At 45.5% G+C, this 20,752-nt stretch overlaps 1 protein-coding gene and 1 pseudogene across 1 annotated transcript; both read left to right on the plus strand.

Annotated features, from left to right (window-relative positions):
• The first annotated feature begins 439 nt into the window (after positions 1-439).
• Positions 440-1,446, plus strand: LOC125117583 (mitochondrial carrier homolog 2-like; annotated as a pseudogene).
• Positions 1,447-2,918: 1,472 nt separating this feature from the next.
• On the plus strand, positions 2,919-5,353 carry LOC125117584 (cytochrome c). The gene is made up of 3 exons (XM_047763554.1): positions 2,919-3,067; positions 4,012-4,188; positions 4,306-5,353. The coding sequence occupies exons 2-3, from the start codon at positions 4,020-4,022 to the stop codon at positions 4,452-4,454; spliced, it is 318 nt and encodes a 105-aa protein (XP_047619510.1). The 5' UTR covers positions 2,919-3,067; positions 4,012-4,019; the 3' UTR covers positions 4,455-5,353.
• The last annotated feature ends 15,399 nt before the right edge of the window (positions 5,354-20,752 follow it).

Consider the following 20,752-nt stretch of genomic DNA (forward strand, 5'->3'; position numbering starts at 1 on the left):
GAACAAAGACTAGTAACTTCTGTTACCACAAACGCGGAAGACCAAGTATTCCTTCTGTGAGTTTCGGTGGCAACATCAGGACTTGGCCCCAAAAATACAGGCTGCATTTGCAAGGTGTTGCCAAGCTTGGTCTTTCAAAAACTTGGCTAGCTAGCCAGATGTGCCTGCTGCAGTAGTACACTTAAACGCTATCCTGATTCCCTTCAAAAGCCACAAAAGGTCTTGGATACGTACTGTGACTTCTGCTCTGTTTTACAGCACACGTCTGTGGCAGTAGTGTGAGTGATGAGAGGGAGATGGGAAATCCAGACACAGAAAATAACAACAACAACAAATAACCTCCTCCTTTGGAGAGAGAGATGTTCTGGAGCAGATATCATAGACTCTGTGGTTTGGGAGGGATCTGGGATAATCTAAATTAACCTCTTAGCGGTCCGTCTGTGGGTGCCATCATGGTGGATGCGGCTGGTCAGGTGCTCCTGGGCTCCGGTCTCACCATCCTGTCCCAGCCGCTCATCCAGGTGGGATATGAGCCTCTTCCTCCAACAATAGGACGAAATATTTTTGGCGGCAAGTATGTCAGCTTCCTGGTCTCTTTTGTTATGCTCAGCACATTGCCAGCATCGATGGGAAGAAGCGTGGATTGTTCACAGGCTTAACTCCAAGACTATGTTCATGGGTCCTTGGAACTGTGGTCCATGGTAAAGTTTTACAGCATTACCAGGAGTGCGACAAGGTTGAGGAGACAGGATCTGGAAATGTACAGAAAGAAGTTTCATCTTCCTTTGACTGAGTTATCAAGGAGACAACTCGAGAGATGATGGCTCGTTCTGCTGCTACTCTCATCACACATCCCTTCCACGTGATCACTTTGAGATCTATGGTACAACTCATCGGCAGAGAGTCCAAGTACTGTGGACTTTGTGACTCCATAGTAACTATCTATCGGGAAGAGGGCATCCTAGGATATTTTGCAGGTCTTATTCCTCGCCTCCTAGGTGACATCATTTCTTTGTGGCTCTTTAACTCACTGGCCTACCTCATCAGTACCTATGCACTGGACAGTGGGGTTTCCACCATGAATGAAATTAGTTATTCCCAAGCTGTCACAGGATTTTTTGCCAGTATGTTGATGTATCCTTTTGTGCTTGTCTCTCGCCTTATGGCTGTCAACAACTGTGGGCTTGCTGGTGGACCCCCTCCTATTCCCCAATATATACTTCTTGGATAGATTGCCGGTGCATGCTACAAAAAGAGGGAAATAGGAGCAAAGGAAATAGCTTGTTTTTCCGGAAGGTCCCCTTTGGGAAGACTTATTGTTGTGACCTGAGAATGTTAATTTGAAGATGTGGGGCAGGGACAGTGGCATTTCTATAGTCTCAAATGCACAGAATTATGGGAGAGAATGTTGATTTCTATACAGTGTGGTGCGCTTTTTAAATAATCATTTAACCTTGGGAAAATGAAATTAATTAATGAATTAACTTCTTAGCAGCTATTGCTGAATTCAGAGGTGGGAGGAAGGATGCTAGAATGTAAGCTCCACCAGAGAAATATTTTTCACTGATTTATTCCAAGTTCCTAGAAAGTGTCCAGCACATGATATGCATTCAATAAACCCTTGAATGAATGAATTCAGCCGCGCTTGACAGAACAGGGAAAAGAAGGAAAAATCAATTAGAATTCTGGGGCTACACTGAGGGACAAGGAAGTTGAGAAACTTCTCAGTGACAAAACTGTGCATCTCAGGAAGGAGAGCTAAAGTATAATTACTGGAAGCTATGGTGATCAAACCTACACTTCTAGGAGTTCCCATGGAGGTTCAGCAGCAAAGAGCCTGACTAGTATCCAAGAGCACGCAGGTTCCATCCCCAGCCTCCCTCAGTGGATTAAGGATCCTGCATTGCCCTGAGCTGTGGTGTAGATCACAGACTCGGATAGGATCTGGCATGGCTGTGGCGCAGGCCAGCAGCTTCATCTCTGATTCGACCCCTAGCCTGGGAACCTCCACATGTCTGGGGTGCGGCCCTAAAAAGACAAAAAACAAACAAAAACAAAAAACCCTACATTTCTAATACGACCCCAAGCTCATTGGCTTATTTGAACATGATCTTCATTTAGGTTAGATGGGATGTAAATTCTCTCTAGATTCCCCGAAATTCTCTAACTATGTAAAAATATTTCTTCCTGGATGCTGCTTGCACACACTCCTTGCTCTTTCTACACACAAATGACAGGAGAGGGAAGGGCTGGCAGAAAGAAGCCGGAAGGTAAGGGACCAGAGCTATAACCCAGGCAGCTCTAACACCGCAACTGCAGCACCTGTCCCAGTCTTCGGGCGTCCGTAAAGGAAAGGGAGATCTGTAAGATGACTTGAAGTCACAAAGTGGAGGAGAAACAAGAACAAGGTCAGGAGCTCATGTCCAACTCTTACAACTCTGGTTGCAGGCTATCCCTCTGGGGTGCCCCTGGCGCCAGCCGCGGAAATACGATCAAGTCTGGGTAAAGGTGGCCAGCTAAGGGAATGACAGCCAGGAGAGCTCTAGGTGTGTCCAAGTTGGACTGTCTCCCTCCAGGCAGGCAAAACGTGCCGCTCAAAGAGCATTACGTCAACCAGAACAACCCGGTTACCCGGCCGCATTCCGCCCTCAATCCACTACTCCATTCCGCCCCACCCTCCCCGTCATCACACGCAAGCACACAAAAGGTCAGAGAGCGATGCCCGCCCTTCCCGGCACAACCTCGGTGTCGTACCTCTAACGGCCTGTCGTAAATACCCGGCAAGAGAGGCCCCGACAGGAAGGGCACGCTAGCGGTACACCCTACCCTGCTAGCCGGCGTGCGCGCGCAGATCTCCGAAGCCGGCCCTAGAGACCGGGGCCAATGAGGTGCGGCGACGTCACTGCGTATCAGTCCGCCGGGCCGCACGTGAGGCCGCCAGAGGGCGGAGCTAGTTCGGTTGCACCAACGCCGGTACATAGGCGCGGACCGGCGTGTCCTTGGACCTAGAAAGCGGGACGTCCGGCCTGCGAGTGGTGGTTTGTCTGTTGAGCTCGGCGAAAGAACGGTGAGCCCTGGGTGCGGAGGCCACAGCGGGCGGGAAGCCAAGCCTTGAGAGCGCGCGCTTGCGAGGGGTGCGCGCGGGCGAACTGAGGCCGGCGCCGGGCGGGCAGGGAGTGGCGGCCCCGGACTGCGCCCAACCAGGAGCGGGTGGGCTCCGCTTTGAGCAGGGCCAGGACCCCAGCTAGGTAATGGCGTGGTCTGGTCAAGGTCCTGAAAGTTTAAAGATGACTTGGTTGTGAACCGTTGCGAGATGCTGGCCCTGGGGACGTCGGGGCTGTGGCAGTGACTGACAAGACTTCCTCCCGAGGGAGGGCGGGCGTGAGGGTACTGCGCGCGGCGCCTCACGTCCTCTTTCCAAGAGAGCCAACTGCTTTTCCAGTAAATCATTTCTTTTTCTGGCCACCTGTTGCGTTTCCTCTTAACCTGTTCAGGCACCTGGGAGACGTAGGTTTCATCCCAGTCTCCTTCAACCCGGCCTGGGTGAATGACCTCGTGATCGCCCCCTGAGACTCCCAGAGCTGGAGGACGGGGGACCTCGAAGCTTGCTGCTGCCCTCCCAACCCACAGCAAGGCAAAAGTTGGAATTTTTGGTGGTTTGGGTTTAATGTAATCACAGTTCAGCTTAATTAGCTTTGTGATTTTTTGTGACCTTGACCTCATCTTTTGGAATAGTTTTGAACTAGCATCCCACTTTGCTTGCTTGGGCTGTAACTTCTCTCATCACTTATACACACGGAGGTGTGTTTAAGGAAGTTCTTCCAAATAGCGTTTTTGCTATAAAAAGTTTTTTCTGTTAAAGAGTCTATTGCAAGTGTAGCGAGTAAAGCATGATTCAGCCTGGTACTTAGTGTAATAAGTTTGCAATGAATAAGTGACTGGAGTTGATCATTTGTTTCCACTGTATTTTTACTTACGGAAAAATTAATAAGCTGAGTCTTTCATTTCTAGATTTTAAAATGGGTGATGTTGAGAAGGGCAAGAAGATTTTTGTTCAGAAGTGTGCCCAGTGCCACACTGTAGAAAAGGGAGGCAAGCACAAGACTGGTCCAAACCTCCATGGTCTCTTTGGGCGGAAGACAGGTCAGGCTCCTGGATTCTCTTACACAGATGCCAACAAGAACAAAGGTAAGAGGGAGACCCTCGTGAACCAACCCGAGCACAAATTGCAGGGATGTAACCTATGGTAAATGAACAGTTTTTCGGGAGTGCGACATACTTAATACTGCATCTGTCCTTGTTTAGGCATCACCTGGGGAGAGGAGACACTGATGGAGTACCTGGAGAATCCCAAGAAGTACATCCCTGGAACGAAAATGATCTTCGCTGGCATTAAGAAGAAGGGAGAAAGGGAAGACTTGATAGCTTATCTGAAAAAATCTACTAATGAGTAAAAGTTGGCCACCTCCTTATTTATTACAAGACCGACGTGTCTCATGACTTTTATATGTGTACCATATTTAAATTGATCTCATACTCTAGAATTCAGATCATGTATGGCTGATGGAATGTTTCTGTTGGATGGTCCTGATTTAAATAACATTGGTTGGTGGCTAAATGAATATGGTCAGCTGTTTGAATTTTAATATTAATTCTAGTTCAACAAGTACTATCACTGTCTTTCCCTTCTACAGAGATGGTTAAACTTGAATGTGGAGTGTTAAACTTTTCAGGCAAATGGGGAATACCTTCTCAGAACCTATAGGAGATTGGTTTTATATTTAGATTTCTATAACTGGTTATATTAATATATTTAAATACTGAGAAGATCCCTTCCCTGTCTCATAGAACAGAGCAAGATTCACCTGTGTTTCAAGTTGTGTTCACTAGCCTGTTAAGGCATGAGCCGAAGCTAAACTGACAATGTCCCCTTTATCTTTTTGGTCTTAACTAAGCCAATTTCATTAAAATTACCTATATCAAAAATACTGCCTTTTACTTATTGAAAGGTATTTTAGCGAGGTTTATGTACATCATCAAGTAAAGAATATTTAGCATTTCTCACATTTTGTAGATGATCTTTAAGATCAGAGGCTTTTAAAATTCAGTGTGATGAGATATGTTAGCAAACTTTGCCTGTGAATTCTCACAAGGTCAGGCTGTTGGAATTCAGGATTGTCTTTTAAATAGGTAGAGTCAGAAACACAACTGTAGAACTACTGGATGTGTGTGATTGATAATGGTGCTTTTGCCAACTCCTGGAACGCTTAAAGTAGGGGAGCTGTACCGTCAGCACAGATTTGTAAATTATCTGGTCATAAAGCTTAAGAATTAAAAACAAAATCACAGATCATGGTTTTTCCTCCGTGCTTGTTTTAATATCATACCAAAATGGTTGAAAAATACAGGAACCCTAAACAAGCAGCAGTGTTACTAGCCATAGTACCAGAGTGTGCTTACTTGGTCTAGGAGAGCCTGAACTAGAGCAACACTCGGTTATCCATCCTTAAGTTTTCCTAAGGTAGAAGACTATGTTTACCTTTGTTTTGTTTTGTCGTTTTTAGGGCCACACCCACAGCATATGGAGGTTCTCAGGCTAGGGGTTGAATTGGAGCTGCAGCCGCCAGTACCACAGCCACAGCAATGCAGGATCATAGCTGAGTCTGTGACCTACACCACAGCTCACCTCAACGCCAGATCCCCAACCCACTGAGTGAAGCCAGGGGTCAGACCTGCATCCTCATGGATACTAGTTGGGTTCGTTTCCACTGCACCACGACAGGAAACTCCCAAGAATATGTTTCTGACCATAGTTTTGCAGTATGTGACAGTGTCTAGTTTATGTACTTAATTATTTCATACGTAATTTGTGCCATACACATTTAGTCCCTAGAGATTTTTTTGGAGGCAGTGAGTTTGAACGAAGCCGTAAAGAAGGCTGAGAGAAATTTTCAGTGGGGAAGTCTGTGCTGGTAGTGAGAGCCATCCCTTGTGGGACAGTGAGGACACTGGGAAGGAAGGGCTTTATTGTGTTGCGAGATGATTAGCTAGGCCTGTAAGACCTGGCGAAGCAATTTGTAACTTGAGAGCCTAACTTTCAATCATTGGAGAAATATGAGAAAGTAGTTTGGAAACACATGCAGAAACAATTTGAGGAAGCAAAGAAAGTGCGCTGTAATTCAGATAACGAGTCCTAGTCAGTGTTCATTGTCTTATTTTGTTGCTTTTTAGGGCTGCACCCTAGGCATGTGGAGTTTCCCGGGGGTAGGGGTTGAATCTTAGCTGTAGATGCTGGCCTATACCACAGCCATGGCAACGCTGGATCCTTAACCCACTGAGCAAGGCCAGGGATTGAACCTGTGTCCTCACCGATGCTAGTCAGATTTGTTTCGTGCTGAACCACAATGGAACTCATCAGTCAGTGTTAATGGTAGGAAATTTTATAATGCATCCTGGAAATCCTTTGGAGGTAATAAAGACTTTGTAACAGAATATTTGGTAACTGCATAAGTTAGTGGTACATAAGACACTGTAACAGTTTTTGTTTTGTTTTGTTTTGTTTTGTTTGTGGTCTTTTTTGCGATTTCTAGGGCCGTTCCCTTGGCATATGGAGGTTCCCAGGCTGGGGGTCGAAATGGAGTTGTAGCCACCGGCCTACACCAGAGCCACAGCAACACAGGATCCGAGCCACATCTGCAAACTACACCACAGCTCACGGCAATGCCAGATCCTTAAACCACTGAGCGAAGCCAGAGATCGAACCCGCAACCTCCTGGTTTCTAGTCGGATTCGTTAACCACAACGGAAACTCCAACAGTTAGCTTTTAAGAGACTTATTGTTTTGGACCAGTATAGAAAGACAAAAAGGCCAGGGAATTGATTTATTTCTGCTTCTAACTCAACTAAGGCCTGGGAGAAATTGCAGTCCCTGTAGTCAATTTAAAAGGGATGTTCCTAACTGTAGGGTGTGTGTGCTCTTAGAAATAAAGAATCCCAGGAAGATATGTAACCCACATGTCTTCATTCCTGGTGGTTCCTTATAGATGGTGAGTAGTATCAAAACTGAGAGCCTGGTGTGTTTAAGTTAAGTAGTTGTTCCAAGGGCGACCTGCAGTCTGGATTGTTTCTAGAATAGCTCTCTCCAGTACAACTGTCCATGATGATGAATCGAACATGTGCTGTCCAGTTAGCCACTAATAGGATGTTACTGTGGCATCTGGGTAGTGTGGCTATGTAACAGTTTTTAATTTTCTTAAACTTTGATGAATTTAAATTTGCATAGCCACCATTGGCTAGTGTATTGATACCATGGGTCTAGAACCATGATCTATAACAAACATGCTTCCTCTGGACTCACTCTCCCTTTCCCTCTCTCTCCCTCCCTCTCTCTATGTGTATATATGTGTGTGTGTATAAAATATATATTTTTTGTCTTAGGGCCACACCCAAGGCATATGGAATCAGCTGTAGCTGCCATCCTACAGCCACAGCAATGCCAGATCCTTAATCCACTGAGCAAGGCCAGGGATTAAACCTGCGTCCTCATGGATGCCAGTCAGATTCATTTCTGCTGAGCCACAACAAGAACTCAACAAGAGACTGTAGTCTTTTTTTTTTTTTTTTTTCTTTTTGCCATTTCTAGGGCTGCTCCTGTGGCATACAGTGGTTCCCAGGCTAGGGGTCTAGTCGGAGCTATAGCTGCCGGCCTACGCCAGAGCCATAGCAACTCGGGATCTGAGCCGCATCTGCAACCTACACCATAGCTCATGGCAACGCTGGATCCTTAACCCACTGAGCAAGGCTGGGGATCGAACCCACAACCTAATGGTTCCTAGTTGGATTCATTAACCACTGCACCACGACGGAAACTTCCTCAGACTATAGACTTTTTTTTTTGTCTTTTTGTCTTTTTGCCATTTCTTTGGGCCGCTCCCTCGGCATATGGAGGTTCCCAGGCTAGGGTTCTAATCGGAGCTGTAGCCACTGGCCTTCGCCAGGGCCACAGCAACGCGGGATCCGAGCCGCGTCTGCAACCTACACCACAGCTCACGGCAACGCCGGATCATTAACCCACTGAGCAAGGGCAGGGACCGAACCCGCAACCTCATGGTTCCTAGTCGGATTCGTTAACCACTGCACCACAACAGGAACTCCAGACTGTAGTCTTAATCTAGGACTCTTGCAAGTACCCTAAGTGCCCTTGAGATGATTGGTTCCAATTTTCTAAATCTGGTTTATTCACCTTTATGATTTTACTGTACACTTTTACATATTGCATTGAGTATAGATCTCTCTCCAGATCCTTAGGAACTTCACTAGTTATCTCACTGTGTCACCCACAAAGCATAGCTTTCCACACAGAAATACAGAAGAGAACCATTGTAAATGGCCAAAGAATCTGACAGTTATTTTAAATGGCAGGAGATTGACTTCTTAGAGCTTTGGTCAAGCTATTTTGGCTGTTTGAGTCATATTAGAGAAGTCTTGGTGCTGGAGCTGGAAGAGATCTTAGATGAGAGGTGAAATTTAACCTCAGGGAACTATGGGAACTACTCACTTTCTCGGACAGGGCCACCAGTGGGACTTAGTAGTCCAGTCTCCAGTCTCACAGGTCGCTGGGAATAGAACTGAGGCATATGGCAGCTACCTGGGTTTGGAGAGGATGGGCTTAGCCCAGTCCCGTAACACCCCTGCACTGAGCTGTGAAGTGGCCTGGAGTGAGACAACCCACATCTTTTCCACGGGCTCCCTTCCCACATATGAGGAGCCTTCTTGCCTGGAACTTAATCTTTGAGGGCTACTGGACCCAAAGTGGCCAGTCAAGTGCTCTCACCCCACTGACCTGGTTACAGGGTCCTCAGGGGAGGGGAGCCTGCCCCACCTTTTTCATCTCTCTGGATTTGTTAGCATTTTCCTGTGCTCAGCACTTGGCAGTAAATGTTATCTACACTGAAGAAAAGTAGGCAACATAAAACTACCACCAGGCTACTCCGACCACAGAGTCTTAATCTAACCCATTTTACCAGCCCATTTTATTAATGGGCTGCTTCCTTTTTCTTTTTCCGCTGTTCATTAGAACCATGGACGTGTTCCACATCGGTGCCATTAAATGTGTGGCTACAACTCGAACGGTGTACTTGGAGAAAGGACCATTAGGACTAGTTAATTTCAGTGTAACACAACGCTGGGTTTGGGATGAGAAAAATTGTTTAGAGTTTGGGTTAGTAAGCAGCCCATGGTTCCATAGTTTTTATAAATAAAATGGAATATGGCCACATTTGTTCCTTAGGTCTTATCTAGGGCTGCTTTTGTGCTGCAACATCGGGAGTTGTATAGTTGGCAGCAGAGACTATGCCCACAAGTCATAGTCTGACTGGTGCATCACAGAAAAAAAAAGTTCTCAGCCCCTGGTTTAGAGCTTTGCACAATTGGGTTTATTTGCCATCTGGAATGTTATACATCAAGTTCCTTGAAAATTATGTATTAGAAATTAACTGCTTCCAAGGTTAGCAGCGACCTCTTGTGCTCTCAGTTGGCTCTGATGACTCTGGGACTTTTGACACCCTTGACTGCTCTTTTTTTTTTAACTTTTTTTTAACCTTTTGTTTAATTTCACATAGGGAATAAAATACATAGGCATCAAAATCTTTATGCACATATAGCTGTAACCATCTGTTAGTAAGCCAAATCAGCCTGACATTTTGCCCACATTCTAGCCCCATAACTAAATTTCTTTATAGTTCTAAGGCATGTTCACATCTCGGAGCAAGAGTTGTGCCTGTTTTTATAGCTACATATGTAGGCTCAAGTTACTGCTAAAGGTCACACACAGGTGTGACCTTTGTACTGTCACATGTACTGATACTGCCTTTTCATGGTGCCAACCAAACTGTCATCTCTTCATAGTCTTTTTACAAAACTTCCACATTGCTTTTCCTTTTTTTTTTTCATTTTTTTATTACTCAAATGAATTTATCACATCTGTAGTTGTATAATGATCATAACAATCTGATTTCACAGGATTTCCATTCCCCCAGCCCAAGCACATCCCCCCACCCCCCCAATCTGTCTCCTCTGGAGACCATAAGTTTTTCAATATCTGTGAGTCAGCATTTGTTCTGCAAAGAAGTTCCGTCTGTCCTTTTTTCAGATTCCACATGTCAGTGAAAGCATTTGATGTTGGTGTCTCATTGTATGGCTGACTTCACTTAGCATGATAATTTCCAGGTCCATCCATGTTGCTAAAAATGCTGGTATTTCGTTCTTTTTGATGGCTGAGTAATATTCTATTGTGTATACGTACCACATCTTCTGGATTGCTTTTCCTTTTCAAAGACAGCTTTCTCCAGGCCTCTGAGCTTCGGCAACCCTTGAAATGGATCCTGCTTATTCTTGCCGTCGACAGCACAGACCTTGTGGTCTTGGCATCTTCCAGATCATTACTCCTCGCAAGCAGACCTGCTGGATGAGGTTCATGACCCTTTGCTCTTGTCCTTACTTCTGGACCTTCATCGCATTCACTGGGCACTTCAGTACCTAGTTATGTGCTTCTCCATTCTGTCTTTTTTAAAATTAATGATAGTGGTAATAGCTACATACAGGTGAATGACCCATCATTAATGCCACTCTAACCTCAGTATTTTTCACTGATCTTAACTCTTCTCAGCGCTTCTTTCCAATAGTTATAACTTAGGGTTGTCATTGCTCCAGAACTACTTAACCTCTGACATTAAAAATCCTTCCAGGAGTTCCTGTCGTGGCTCAGTGGTTAACGAATCCAACTAGGAACCATGAGGTTGCGAGTTTAATCCCTGGCTTCACTCAGTGGGTTAAGGATCCGGCGTTGCTGTGAGCTGTGGTGTAGGTTGAAGACTTGACTCGGATCCCATGTTGCTGTGCCTGTGGCATAGGCCTGTGGCTACAGCTCTGATTAGACCCATAGTCTGGGAACCTCCATATGCCACGGGACTTCCACATGCCACAGGTGTGGGCCTAGAATAGACAAAAAGACAAAAAAATAAAAAATAAAGATCCTACCACCCCAATGTGATCACAACCTCATAACACTCCATGTCTCATTCTTAGTTCTGTTTCCCTGAACTCGCCAAAACCTCCAGTTTCTGATCATTCCCTTGGGGCCTCCTTGCCTTAGCCAGCTTCTCAGTGTATCTTTGCAGTCACTGCATTGTCTGCATCCTCTGCCCTGTCCCCTGTGTTGCCTTTTGTGGCATCTGCTCTGCAGCCACCCAGACTGGAAAGAAGTCATCTGCATTCTTCGTTTCCGCACCTGGTCTGAGTACTGTGAGAAAATCCCACGCTTATGCTGATGGTCACCCCTGTAAACTCATCTCTGATTCAGCTGAGCTAGCGGAAACCCAGTGCAGCTGTCCTTTCATATAGCTGGTCTCTCCCCGTCTTCCTTGCGGTTAATTTAGAGGGTCCCTGTGCTTCTCAAGCTTCTTACTTCACCTGTCTCCCCTTCTCTCACAGCAGACAACCTCAGATACGAATTCTTTAAGGAAGGTTTTGGTCCTCCCCCATCCCTACTTTCAACAGTGTTGTTTTTAATTTGGATATGATGCAGAATCTTCAGCGACATCAGAGTATGGCTCCAAATGTCACAGATGCTCCAGCATGGTCACCCTAACACCCATTCCCAACCCCCTTGTTCTCTGCCTCTCCCATAAAGGTTCGAAGAGAGAAATGCTTCATTTCAGTGCCAGAACTTAGCATTGGGAGCCACACTCCAACAGATCAAATACACTGCATAAGTTCTGGAAATTGCAGGTTTTCTCACCCAGTTTATAAGGCAGTTTAATGAAATTGTAGGTACCCCTCCCTGAATCAGGCAGGGGTAATGCATCTGGACCAAGAGATGACAAATCTTTCCAGTTTGCAGATGAGAGGAGAAAACTATAGATAGAAAATCACCTGCCTATGGTGTGAGTTGGGACATACCATGTTGTAAAAGTTTTGGGGGTTTTTTTTGCAGGGGGGTGGGTGGCAACTGCAGCATGTGGAAGTTCCCAGATTAGGGGTTGAATCAGAGCTGCAGCTGCAGGCCTATGCCACAGCCACAGCCACGCCAGATCCCCAACCATGACCTACATCACAGCTCGTGGCAACACTGGATCCTTAACCCACTGAGTAAGGCCTCAGTAGATCGAACCTGCGTCCTCGTGGATACTAGTTGGGTTCATTACCACTGAGCCTCAGTGGAAACGCAAGGAAAACTTATTTTTATTGGTGAATGTTGGAGGAAGAGAGTCCAAGAGTCTGATTTCTTCCCTGATGCTGCTTCATGGACACACTAGCCCATCTATGCCTTATGTTTTTGCATCTGCAATAATTATATTAGTCTGTAGGGTTGTTGTGAGGAATAAACACATGAATGTGCTTGTTTTCTGGCACTCAACTCATTTATTTTTAATTCCAGTTGATTTACAATAGTCATCAATTTCTGCTGCACAGCAACATGTCCCAGTCATTCACATATATAAATATACGTGTGTGTGTGTGTGTGTGTGTGCAAACTTAAGTTTAGCTAACTGAACCGATGGGCAGGACAGTTTGTCAAATTAGCAGCTGGACAGCTTGCATGGAAGGGAGAGGATGCTTACTGGATGACTAAACTGAAGTGATTCAGTGGGTTCGGTGGATTTCGGAGAAGTGTCTGGAATCACAAATTTAGGGCCGTACCCGAAGCATATGGAAGTTCCCAGGCTAGGGGTCCAATTGGAGCTGTAGTTGCCAGCCATAGCAACTTGGGATCTGAACCAATTGTACAGTCTACACCACAGCTCATGCCAATGCTGAATCCTTGACCCACTGAGTGAGGCCAGGTATCGAACCTGCATCTTCATGGATACTAGTCAGATTCATTTCCCCTGTGCCTCAACAGGAACTCCCTATCCATCATTTTAACACTCACCAGGTGATGTCTAATTCTTTATTAGTGACCAGGGCCAAGAATGAAGTACAGGGAGTTCCCATCGTGGCTCGGGGGGTTAAGAACCTGACAGTGTCCATGAGGATGTGGGTTCTATTCCTGGCCTCCCTCAGTGGGTTAAGGATCCAGCGTTGCCGTGACCTGTGGTGTAGGTCATGGATGTGGCTGGGATCTGGTGTGGCTGTGGCTGTGGTGTAGGCTGGCAGCTGCAGCTCCAATTCAACCTCTAACCCGGGAACTAACATATGCCACACATGCAGCCCTAAAAAGAAAAAAAAAAGTACACCCTCTACCAACTCCATTTACTTTGAGGGCTTTTTTGAGGGGGTCTGAGACATTGGGTCTACAGGTTAAACGGGTGCCCGATTTTCATACACTCTTCATCTATGTTTGCCTAGCTTTCCCAGTAGCCTAACAAAATCATAGGTTTTAAAACCCCCGTTACAAGGATTATGCCAGGCCTAGCCCAACGTCTCCTGAACATTGGAGGGTTACCTCAACAAGAAAGGAGACAAATCAATTTGGAAATATGTGCACTGGAAGTAGTTTAGAGTAGGAGATGCTTAGGAGGCTGGCTTCAGCCCACCACTGTTCCCCACCCCAGAAGGAATTATCTGGAGGCTTAATCTAAGACGATAGCAGGGTTCAGCTGTAAGTTTTTTTTTTTCTTCTTTTTTTTTGCTGAACCTGTGGCATATGGAAGGTCTCAGGCTAGGGGTAGAACCTGAACTGCAGTTTCAAGCCACAGCCACAGCAACACTGGATCCAAGCCACATCTGCAACCAGGGATCGAACCCACATCCTCACAGACACTATGTCGGGTCCTTGTTGAGCCACAAGGGAAACTCCCACCCATAAGATTCTTGCTTCACAATGGTTGCTAACTTGTCTTGAGCAATATTCAGTAATTATATTGTTAAAGAATGTTGGTTCTGGGAGCTCCCATGGTGGCTCAGCAGTAACGAACACGACTAGTATCCATGAGGATGTAGGTTCAATCTCTGGCCTCGCTCAGTGGGTTAAGGATCCAGTGTTACTGTGAGCTGTGTTTTAGGTAGCAGTCGAAGCTTGGATCTGGGTTTGCTCTGGCTGTGGTGTCGGCTGGCAGCTACAGCTCCGATTCAACCCCTGGCCTGGGAACTTCCCTATGCCGTGGGTGTGGCCCTAAAAAGACAAAAACCAATAAAAGATTAAGCGTAATGGAAATGAATATTTCTTAGAAGAATGTATATATGTGTATAACCAAATCACTTTGCTGTACAGCAGAAATTAAACCAACATTGTAAATCAAATATACTTCAATTTTAAAAAGGAAGACTTAGAACTTCCTACATGGAGCAGCTGTGGCACAAGTCATAAATTTGGTGTAGGTTTGAACCCTGGCTTGGAAACTTCCACATGCCATGGGCATGGCCAAAAAAAGTAAGACTTAAGATTTACTAATGGATTTTTGGAGTTCCCATCATGGCTCAGTGGTTAACGAATCTGACTAGGAACCATGAAGTTGCGGGTTCGATCCCTGGTTTTGCTCAGTGGGTTAAGGATCCGGTGTTGCCATGAGCTGTGGTCTAGGTTACAGACACGGCTCGGATCCCGTGTTGCTGTGACTGTGGTGTAGCCTAGCAGCTGTGGCTCCAACTGGACCCCTAGCCTGGGACCCTCCATATGCCGCAGGTGCGGCCCTAGAAAAAAAAACAAAAAAAAGAAAAAGATTTACGAATAGATTTTATTATCCATACTCCTCTTATCACCACAGAGAGATGATGAGAAAGCTAGTTTTTCAATGGGAGGGAGAATGCAGAGGATCTGCTAGGGATGAATAGTGGAGCATTAAAGAAAAATGACAACAAAAGCTGTTTCTTCCCTCCAGAATATGCGATAAAAATAACTTGCTTTCATTAAAAAAAAAAAAAAAGAAAGAACCAGTGCTTAGTGGGGAAACAGGAAGGGTCTTCCTATTTCACCCCTTCCCAACCTACTGTCTCTCAAAACAGGTAATAAAGAACGGCCTTTTTATTATAAGGAAAGTCAAGTAAAGACATAAGGACTCTTTTTTAGCATAATAAAACAGAATGTAGGCTGTAATATATGCCAGGTTCTTTTTGTAGATATCCTACCTAAAGATTCTGATAGCAGAGTTCCCATCGTGGCTCAGTGGCTAACAAACCCGACTAGTATCCATGAGGACACGGGTTCAATCCCTGGCCTTGCTCAGTGGGTTAAGGATCCAGGTTGCCATGAGCTCTAGTAGAAGTCACGGACACAGCTCAGATCTAGCATGCCTGTGGTTGCGGCGTAGACCAGCAGCTGCAGATCCGATTGGACCCCTAGCCTGGGAACTTCTATATGCTGCAGGTGCAGCCCTTAAAAAAAATAAATAAAAAAAAGGATTCTGATAGCTTTCTTCTGTTCTCCACCCCAAAGTTAAATCAAGCAGGTCACAACCAAAGCCTATACTAGTAAATACAAAAGAATTCAGGTAAGGTATTTGATTTTCTGGGCCTGGGATTGAATCTGAGCTGCAGCTGTGATCTATACCACAGCTGTTGCAACACTGGATCCTTAACCCACTGCATCTGGCCGGGAATCAAACCAGTGCCCAGCAGAGACCTGAGCTGCTGTTTTGGGATTCTTTTTTTTGGTGGGGGGGGGGAGGCACCCACGGCTTATGGAAGTTCCCAGACTAGGGGTCGAATCGCAGCTGCAGCTGCAGCAGGCCTATGCCACAGCAATTCGGGATCTGAGCTGCGTCTGCAACCTATAAAACAGCTCACCGCATACTGGATTCTTAACCCACTACGTTAGGCCAGGGATTGAACCCACATCTTCGTGAGCCACAATGGGAAGTCCTGCAGCAGATTCTTAACACACTGCACCACACGGGAACTCCAAGGTATGTGATTTTCTTTTTCTTTTTCTTTTTTTTTGTCTTTTTTTTGCCATTTCTTGGGCCGCTCCCACGGCATATGGAGGTTCCCGGGCTAGGGGTCGAATCGGAGCTGTAGCTGCCAGCCTACGCCAGAGCCACAGCAACGCAGGATCCGAGCTGCGTCTGCAACCTACACCACAGCTCACGGCAACGCCGGATCGTTAACCCACTGAGCAAGGGCAGGGATCGAACCCGCAACCTCATGGTTCCTAGTCAGATTCGTTAACCACTGCGCCACGACGGGAACTCCCCGGTATGTGATTTTCTAATGGATTCTCTCTGTTTCAGAAGTTGCCCCTTCACCCAAGCTGGATCTCCAGCAGGAGACCTTGAAGGTGAAAAGGTAAATACCTTTACCCCTTGACCTTCTACAGAGCAGGTGCAGTATCTAAATCCAACTTCTTTTTTAACTCACTGGAAGACAGGGAACCGCCCTTTGGGACACAGCCACAAGCTCACTGCTTTTTTGTTCCTCTGCTCATTCACTAACCATTTCTTCTGAACCTCATTTGTAGGTTTCTTTTTATCCACTCTGGAAGAGATTGTTTTTTGCCTACATGATATCCATTTTCCTCCTCACTTTTAGGTGTGGTCAATGGCTCACGCTTTTAGGTGTGAGTTGAGTGGGAATTCTGGGAAGAGTTGATTCAGCTAGGAGAACTGCTGCACCTGTGGCATATGGAGATTCCCAGGCTAGAGGTCAAATCGCAGCTGGAGCTGCTGGCCTACACCACAGCCACAGGAACCCAAGATCTGAGACTCGTCTACTATCTACACGACAGCTCAAGGCAACACCGGATCCTTAACCCACTGAGCAAAGCCAGGAATCAAACCTGCATCCTCTTAGATGCTAGTCATGTTCATTAACTGCTGAGCCATGGTGGGAACTCCAAGAACTGCCCTTTTGTCCGTTTTCTCCTTCTTGCCTGGAACCTGGATGTAATTGCAAAACTCCTCTGGAACGGTCTTGGACTTGAACCGTGCACTTGAACCGTGCACCTGAGGATGGCAGAGCAGAAAGACAAAAGGAACTGGCATATCGGTGATCTAATGAAGCTGTCATATGAGTTCAGACTTCTTTAGCAATTTAATAACCTTCTTTGTTATGTAAGCCTTTGTTTTTTCAGTTTCTATTGTATGCAGCTGATTCTAATCCTAGCTGATAGGCCCAGCCCTTATACTACCAAAACAGATTTATTTGCCTGACACACAGCAAGCTGAATCCTGGGATGCCAAGGTTTGCAGCAGCAGAGAAAGAGTTTACCTACAAGGCAGGCAGGCAAGGGGATGGGAAAACAAGTCTTAAATCTGTAGCTAAAACTTGACCTCTCTCTACTTCTGCTAGAAATGCAGACACAGAGTTTAAGATGAAAGGGAAAAAAAATAGCTTTTATTGCTTTGCCCGGCAAAGGAGGCCACAGCAGTCTCACACCTTAAAGACTGTGCCCCCACTTTGGCGAAGAACTGCAGGAAGTTATATAGTCCAAAAGCAGAAAAACAGTTTCAGATAAGAATCAGAGTTGGGACAGACAGACATTCTTCTTTCTTTCAGGCCCCCTTAGTCATCAAAGCTGTGTCAAGAGACCTCAGCCTGATCCCGATGGTGGACTTCTGGGTTATGGCATCATAACTTTTGCTAGAATAACAATACTTGTGGAAAGGGCATATTGATCAGCCATTAGAACAAATTAGGAAAGTTCCTAAGAAATATTATGTGCTTATAATCTTTAACCCACAGGCAGTTGTGTTTAGGGTACCTAAACTTTAGCTTACAGGTGACTGTCTTTAGGGTGCAATCAAACGAGGGAGAAGCACAAGGATGGGCTCCAAGTTTTAAAGTATTCATTCCTAAAAGAAGCAAAGGAATGTAAGTTTTCTCTTAGGTGTATAAGATGCCTACATCTTTATGTGTTTCCCTTGAGATGGAACCAGGATCCTGCCCCAAGGCTGTACTATTTTTTTTTTTTTTGGTTTTTTGTTTTTTTGCTTTTTAGGGATGTACCCTCGGTATATGGAGGTTCCTAGGCTAGGGGTAGATTTGGAGCTATAGCTGCCGGCCTACGCCACAGCCACAGCAACATGGGATCCAAGCTGCGTCTGCAACCTACAGCACAACTCATGGCAAGGCCAGATCCTTAACCCACTGGGCGAGGCCAAGGATCGAACCCACAACCTCATGGTTCCTAGTCGGATTCATTTCCGCTGCGCCACGACAGGAACTCCAGGCTGTACTGTCTTTGCTTGACTGCTCCTCCCTGTTTTTGCATCCCCTCCCTTCCCTGATCAGCAACTGGCTGAACCTAACCCTTGGAACTCAGAGAAGGTCATGGAGGCTGAATGAGGCCCACTTCCTAAAAACAAGAAACAGGGGACACAGGAAAGCTGTTGTGCCCAGGAGCCTCACAAATCCACCTTCATGAAGGTCAGGGGCTCAGGATATTTATAGGATAGGAAGTAGAGTGGTCGAGGTGTGGGCAAGATGATTTGAGTAAGATGCAGCAATGGAGGTCCTTTGCAGGTGTATCTGAGTTGCATACTTCTTCGTGGGATGCATGTTCAGAAAATGGGGCGTTAGCATAATCTGAGAGGGAGGGTTTTGGCTTCTGATGTCAAAAGTTAATCCAGTGGATATTCCCACAGGATCAGTTGAATAGTCAGTGGCCTTGACTGGTTTGATTTGGGCAAGATTAGCTCTAAATTCCTGAAAAACAATTTAAGCAACTATAGCAACCCATACATCAGAAGTGCTATTTATAGGAGGCCATTAAAGGAGTCTTGTGGTGTACTGTTTAAGCTATGAGAAGCTTCTAGGATATGCAATTTGCAAGAACTATTAAGGCAAGCTTGATTGGTAAAGGCAGGTTACAGGATGTTGTTTATTAAGCAAGTTATGGTTTAATGAATCTAACTGATGACTGCCCTCAGTTTCACTACATATATATATATTATATGTATATATATAATATGTATATATATTATATGCATATATATTATATGTGTATATATGTATATATATTATATGTGTATATATATATATTTTTTGGTCTTTTTAGGGCCACACCCACATTATGTGGAGGTTCCCAGGCTAGGGGTCGAGCCAGAGCTGTAGCTGCTGGCCTACACCACAGCCACAGCAACACCAGTTCCAAGCTGCATCTGCAACCTAAACCACAGCTCACAGCAATGTCAGATCCTTAACCCACTAAACAAGGCCAGGTCTCGAACCTGTGTCCTCGTGAATACTATCAGATTCATTTCCACTAAGCCATGATAGGAACTCCTCATTTAATATATTAGTATTTTAGGAGTTCCCATCTGGCTCAGTGGTAACAAATCTGACTAGTATCCTTGGCTTTGCCATGAGTTGTGATGTAGGTTGAAAATGCAGCTTGGATCTAACTTTGCTGTGGCTGTGATGTAGGCTGGCAGCTACAGCTCTGATTTGATCCCTAGCCTGGGAACTTCCATATGCCTTGTGTGTAGCTCTAAAAGAAAAAAAAAATAGTATTTCCCAAAGCTATATCTTTCTTTACATTTTATCCTCTTGGCACTATCCATGCCTATGACTTTAGCACACCCATGCCAGTGACTTCATTGCTATGGAGTCCAAATACTTTTTGAGCTCAGACGCCATTTACTCAACTACCTTTTAGACATCTTTATTTGGGCATTGCGGTTGAATAGGGGCCCCCCAAATATATCCATGCCCTACTCTCTAGAACCTGTGAATGTATATGGTAAAAGGGACTTTACAAATGTGATGAAGGATGTTGAAATGGAGAGTTTATCCTGGATTATTTTTTTTGGACTGCACCTGCGGCACATGGAAGTTCCCAGGCTAGGGGTCAAATCGGAGCTGCAGCTGCCGGCCTATGTCACACACACAGCCAATGCCAGATCTGAGCCACATCCACAACGTACACCACAGCTTGTGGCGTTAAGTCCTTAACCCACTGAGCAAGGCCAGGAATCAAACCCACATCCTCATGAACGCTATGTCAGGTTCTTAACCCACTGACCCACAATGGGAACTCCATTTTAACCTGGATTATTCAAGCGGGCTTGATGAGTCAGAGAAGAAGTCACTGTGGCAATGGAAGGGGAGATTGGAGTGATGTGGGGAGAACCAAGGAAGGCTGGCAGCCTCTAGAAGATAGAAGAGACAAGGAATGAATCCCCTTTTGAATCTCCAGAAGGGAGACGTAGTCCTTCCAACACCTTCGTTTTAGCCCACTGAGACAAGTTAATCAGATTTCTGATTAACTTGTTGCCTTGGCAATGGGAAACCAATACCGGTACCTCCACCCTAACATATCCAGAGAGAAACTCTTCAAACTTTCTCCCCAGGCCTGATCCTTTTACATCTCCTATCTCCTATCTCGATTATCGTCATCTGAACTATAAATTATTCATGTATCTTAGGTTAGCCTATTCTATTTTTTTCTGTTTTTATTTTTGTATTTTTTTGTCTTTTTTGGCCTGCACCCACAGCATATGGAGGTTCCCAGGCTAGGGGTCTAATCAGAGCTGTAGCTGCCAGCCTACCCACAGCCAAAGCAATGCCAGATCCAAGCCACATCTGTGACCTACACCACAGCTCACGGCAATGCCGGATCCTCAACCCACTAAGTGAGGCCAGGGATCAAACCCACAATTTCATGGTTCTTAGATTCATTTCTGCTGCGCCACGACGGGAACTCCATGGTTATCCTCTTCTATTCATCCTTCAGTCATCACCCGAGTATTTTCAGTTCTATGTAGTAACTGTGATTTAGATCAGTTTGTAATTTAAATCTGCAGTATTGGAGTTCCTGTCGTGACTCAGTGGTTAACAAATCCGACTAGGAACCATGAGGTTGTGGGCTCAATCCCCG

Source organism: Phacochoerus africanus, chromosome 16 (genome assembly GCF_016906955.1).
Source record: "Phacochoerus africanus isolate WHEZ1 chromosome 16, ROS_Pafr_v1, whole genome shotgun sequence".
Classification (NCBI taxonomy): Eukaryota; Metazoa; Chordata; class Mammalia; order Artiodactyla; family Suidae; genus Phacochoerus; species Phacochoerus africanus.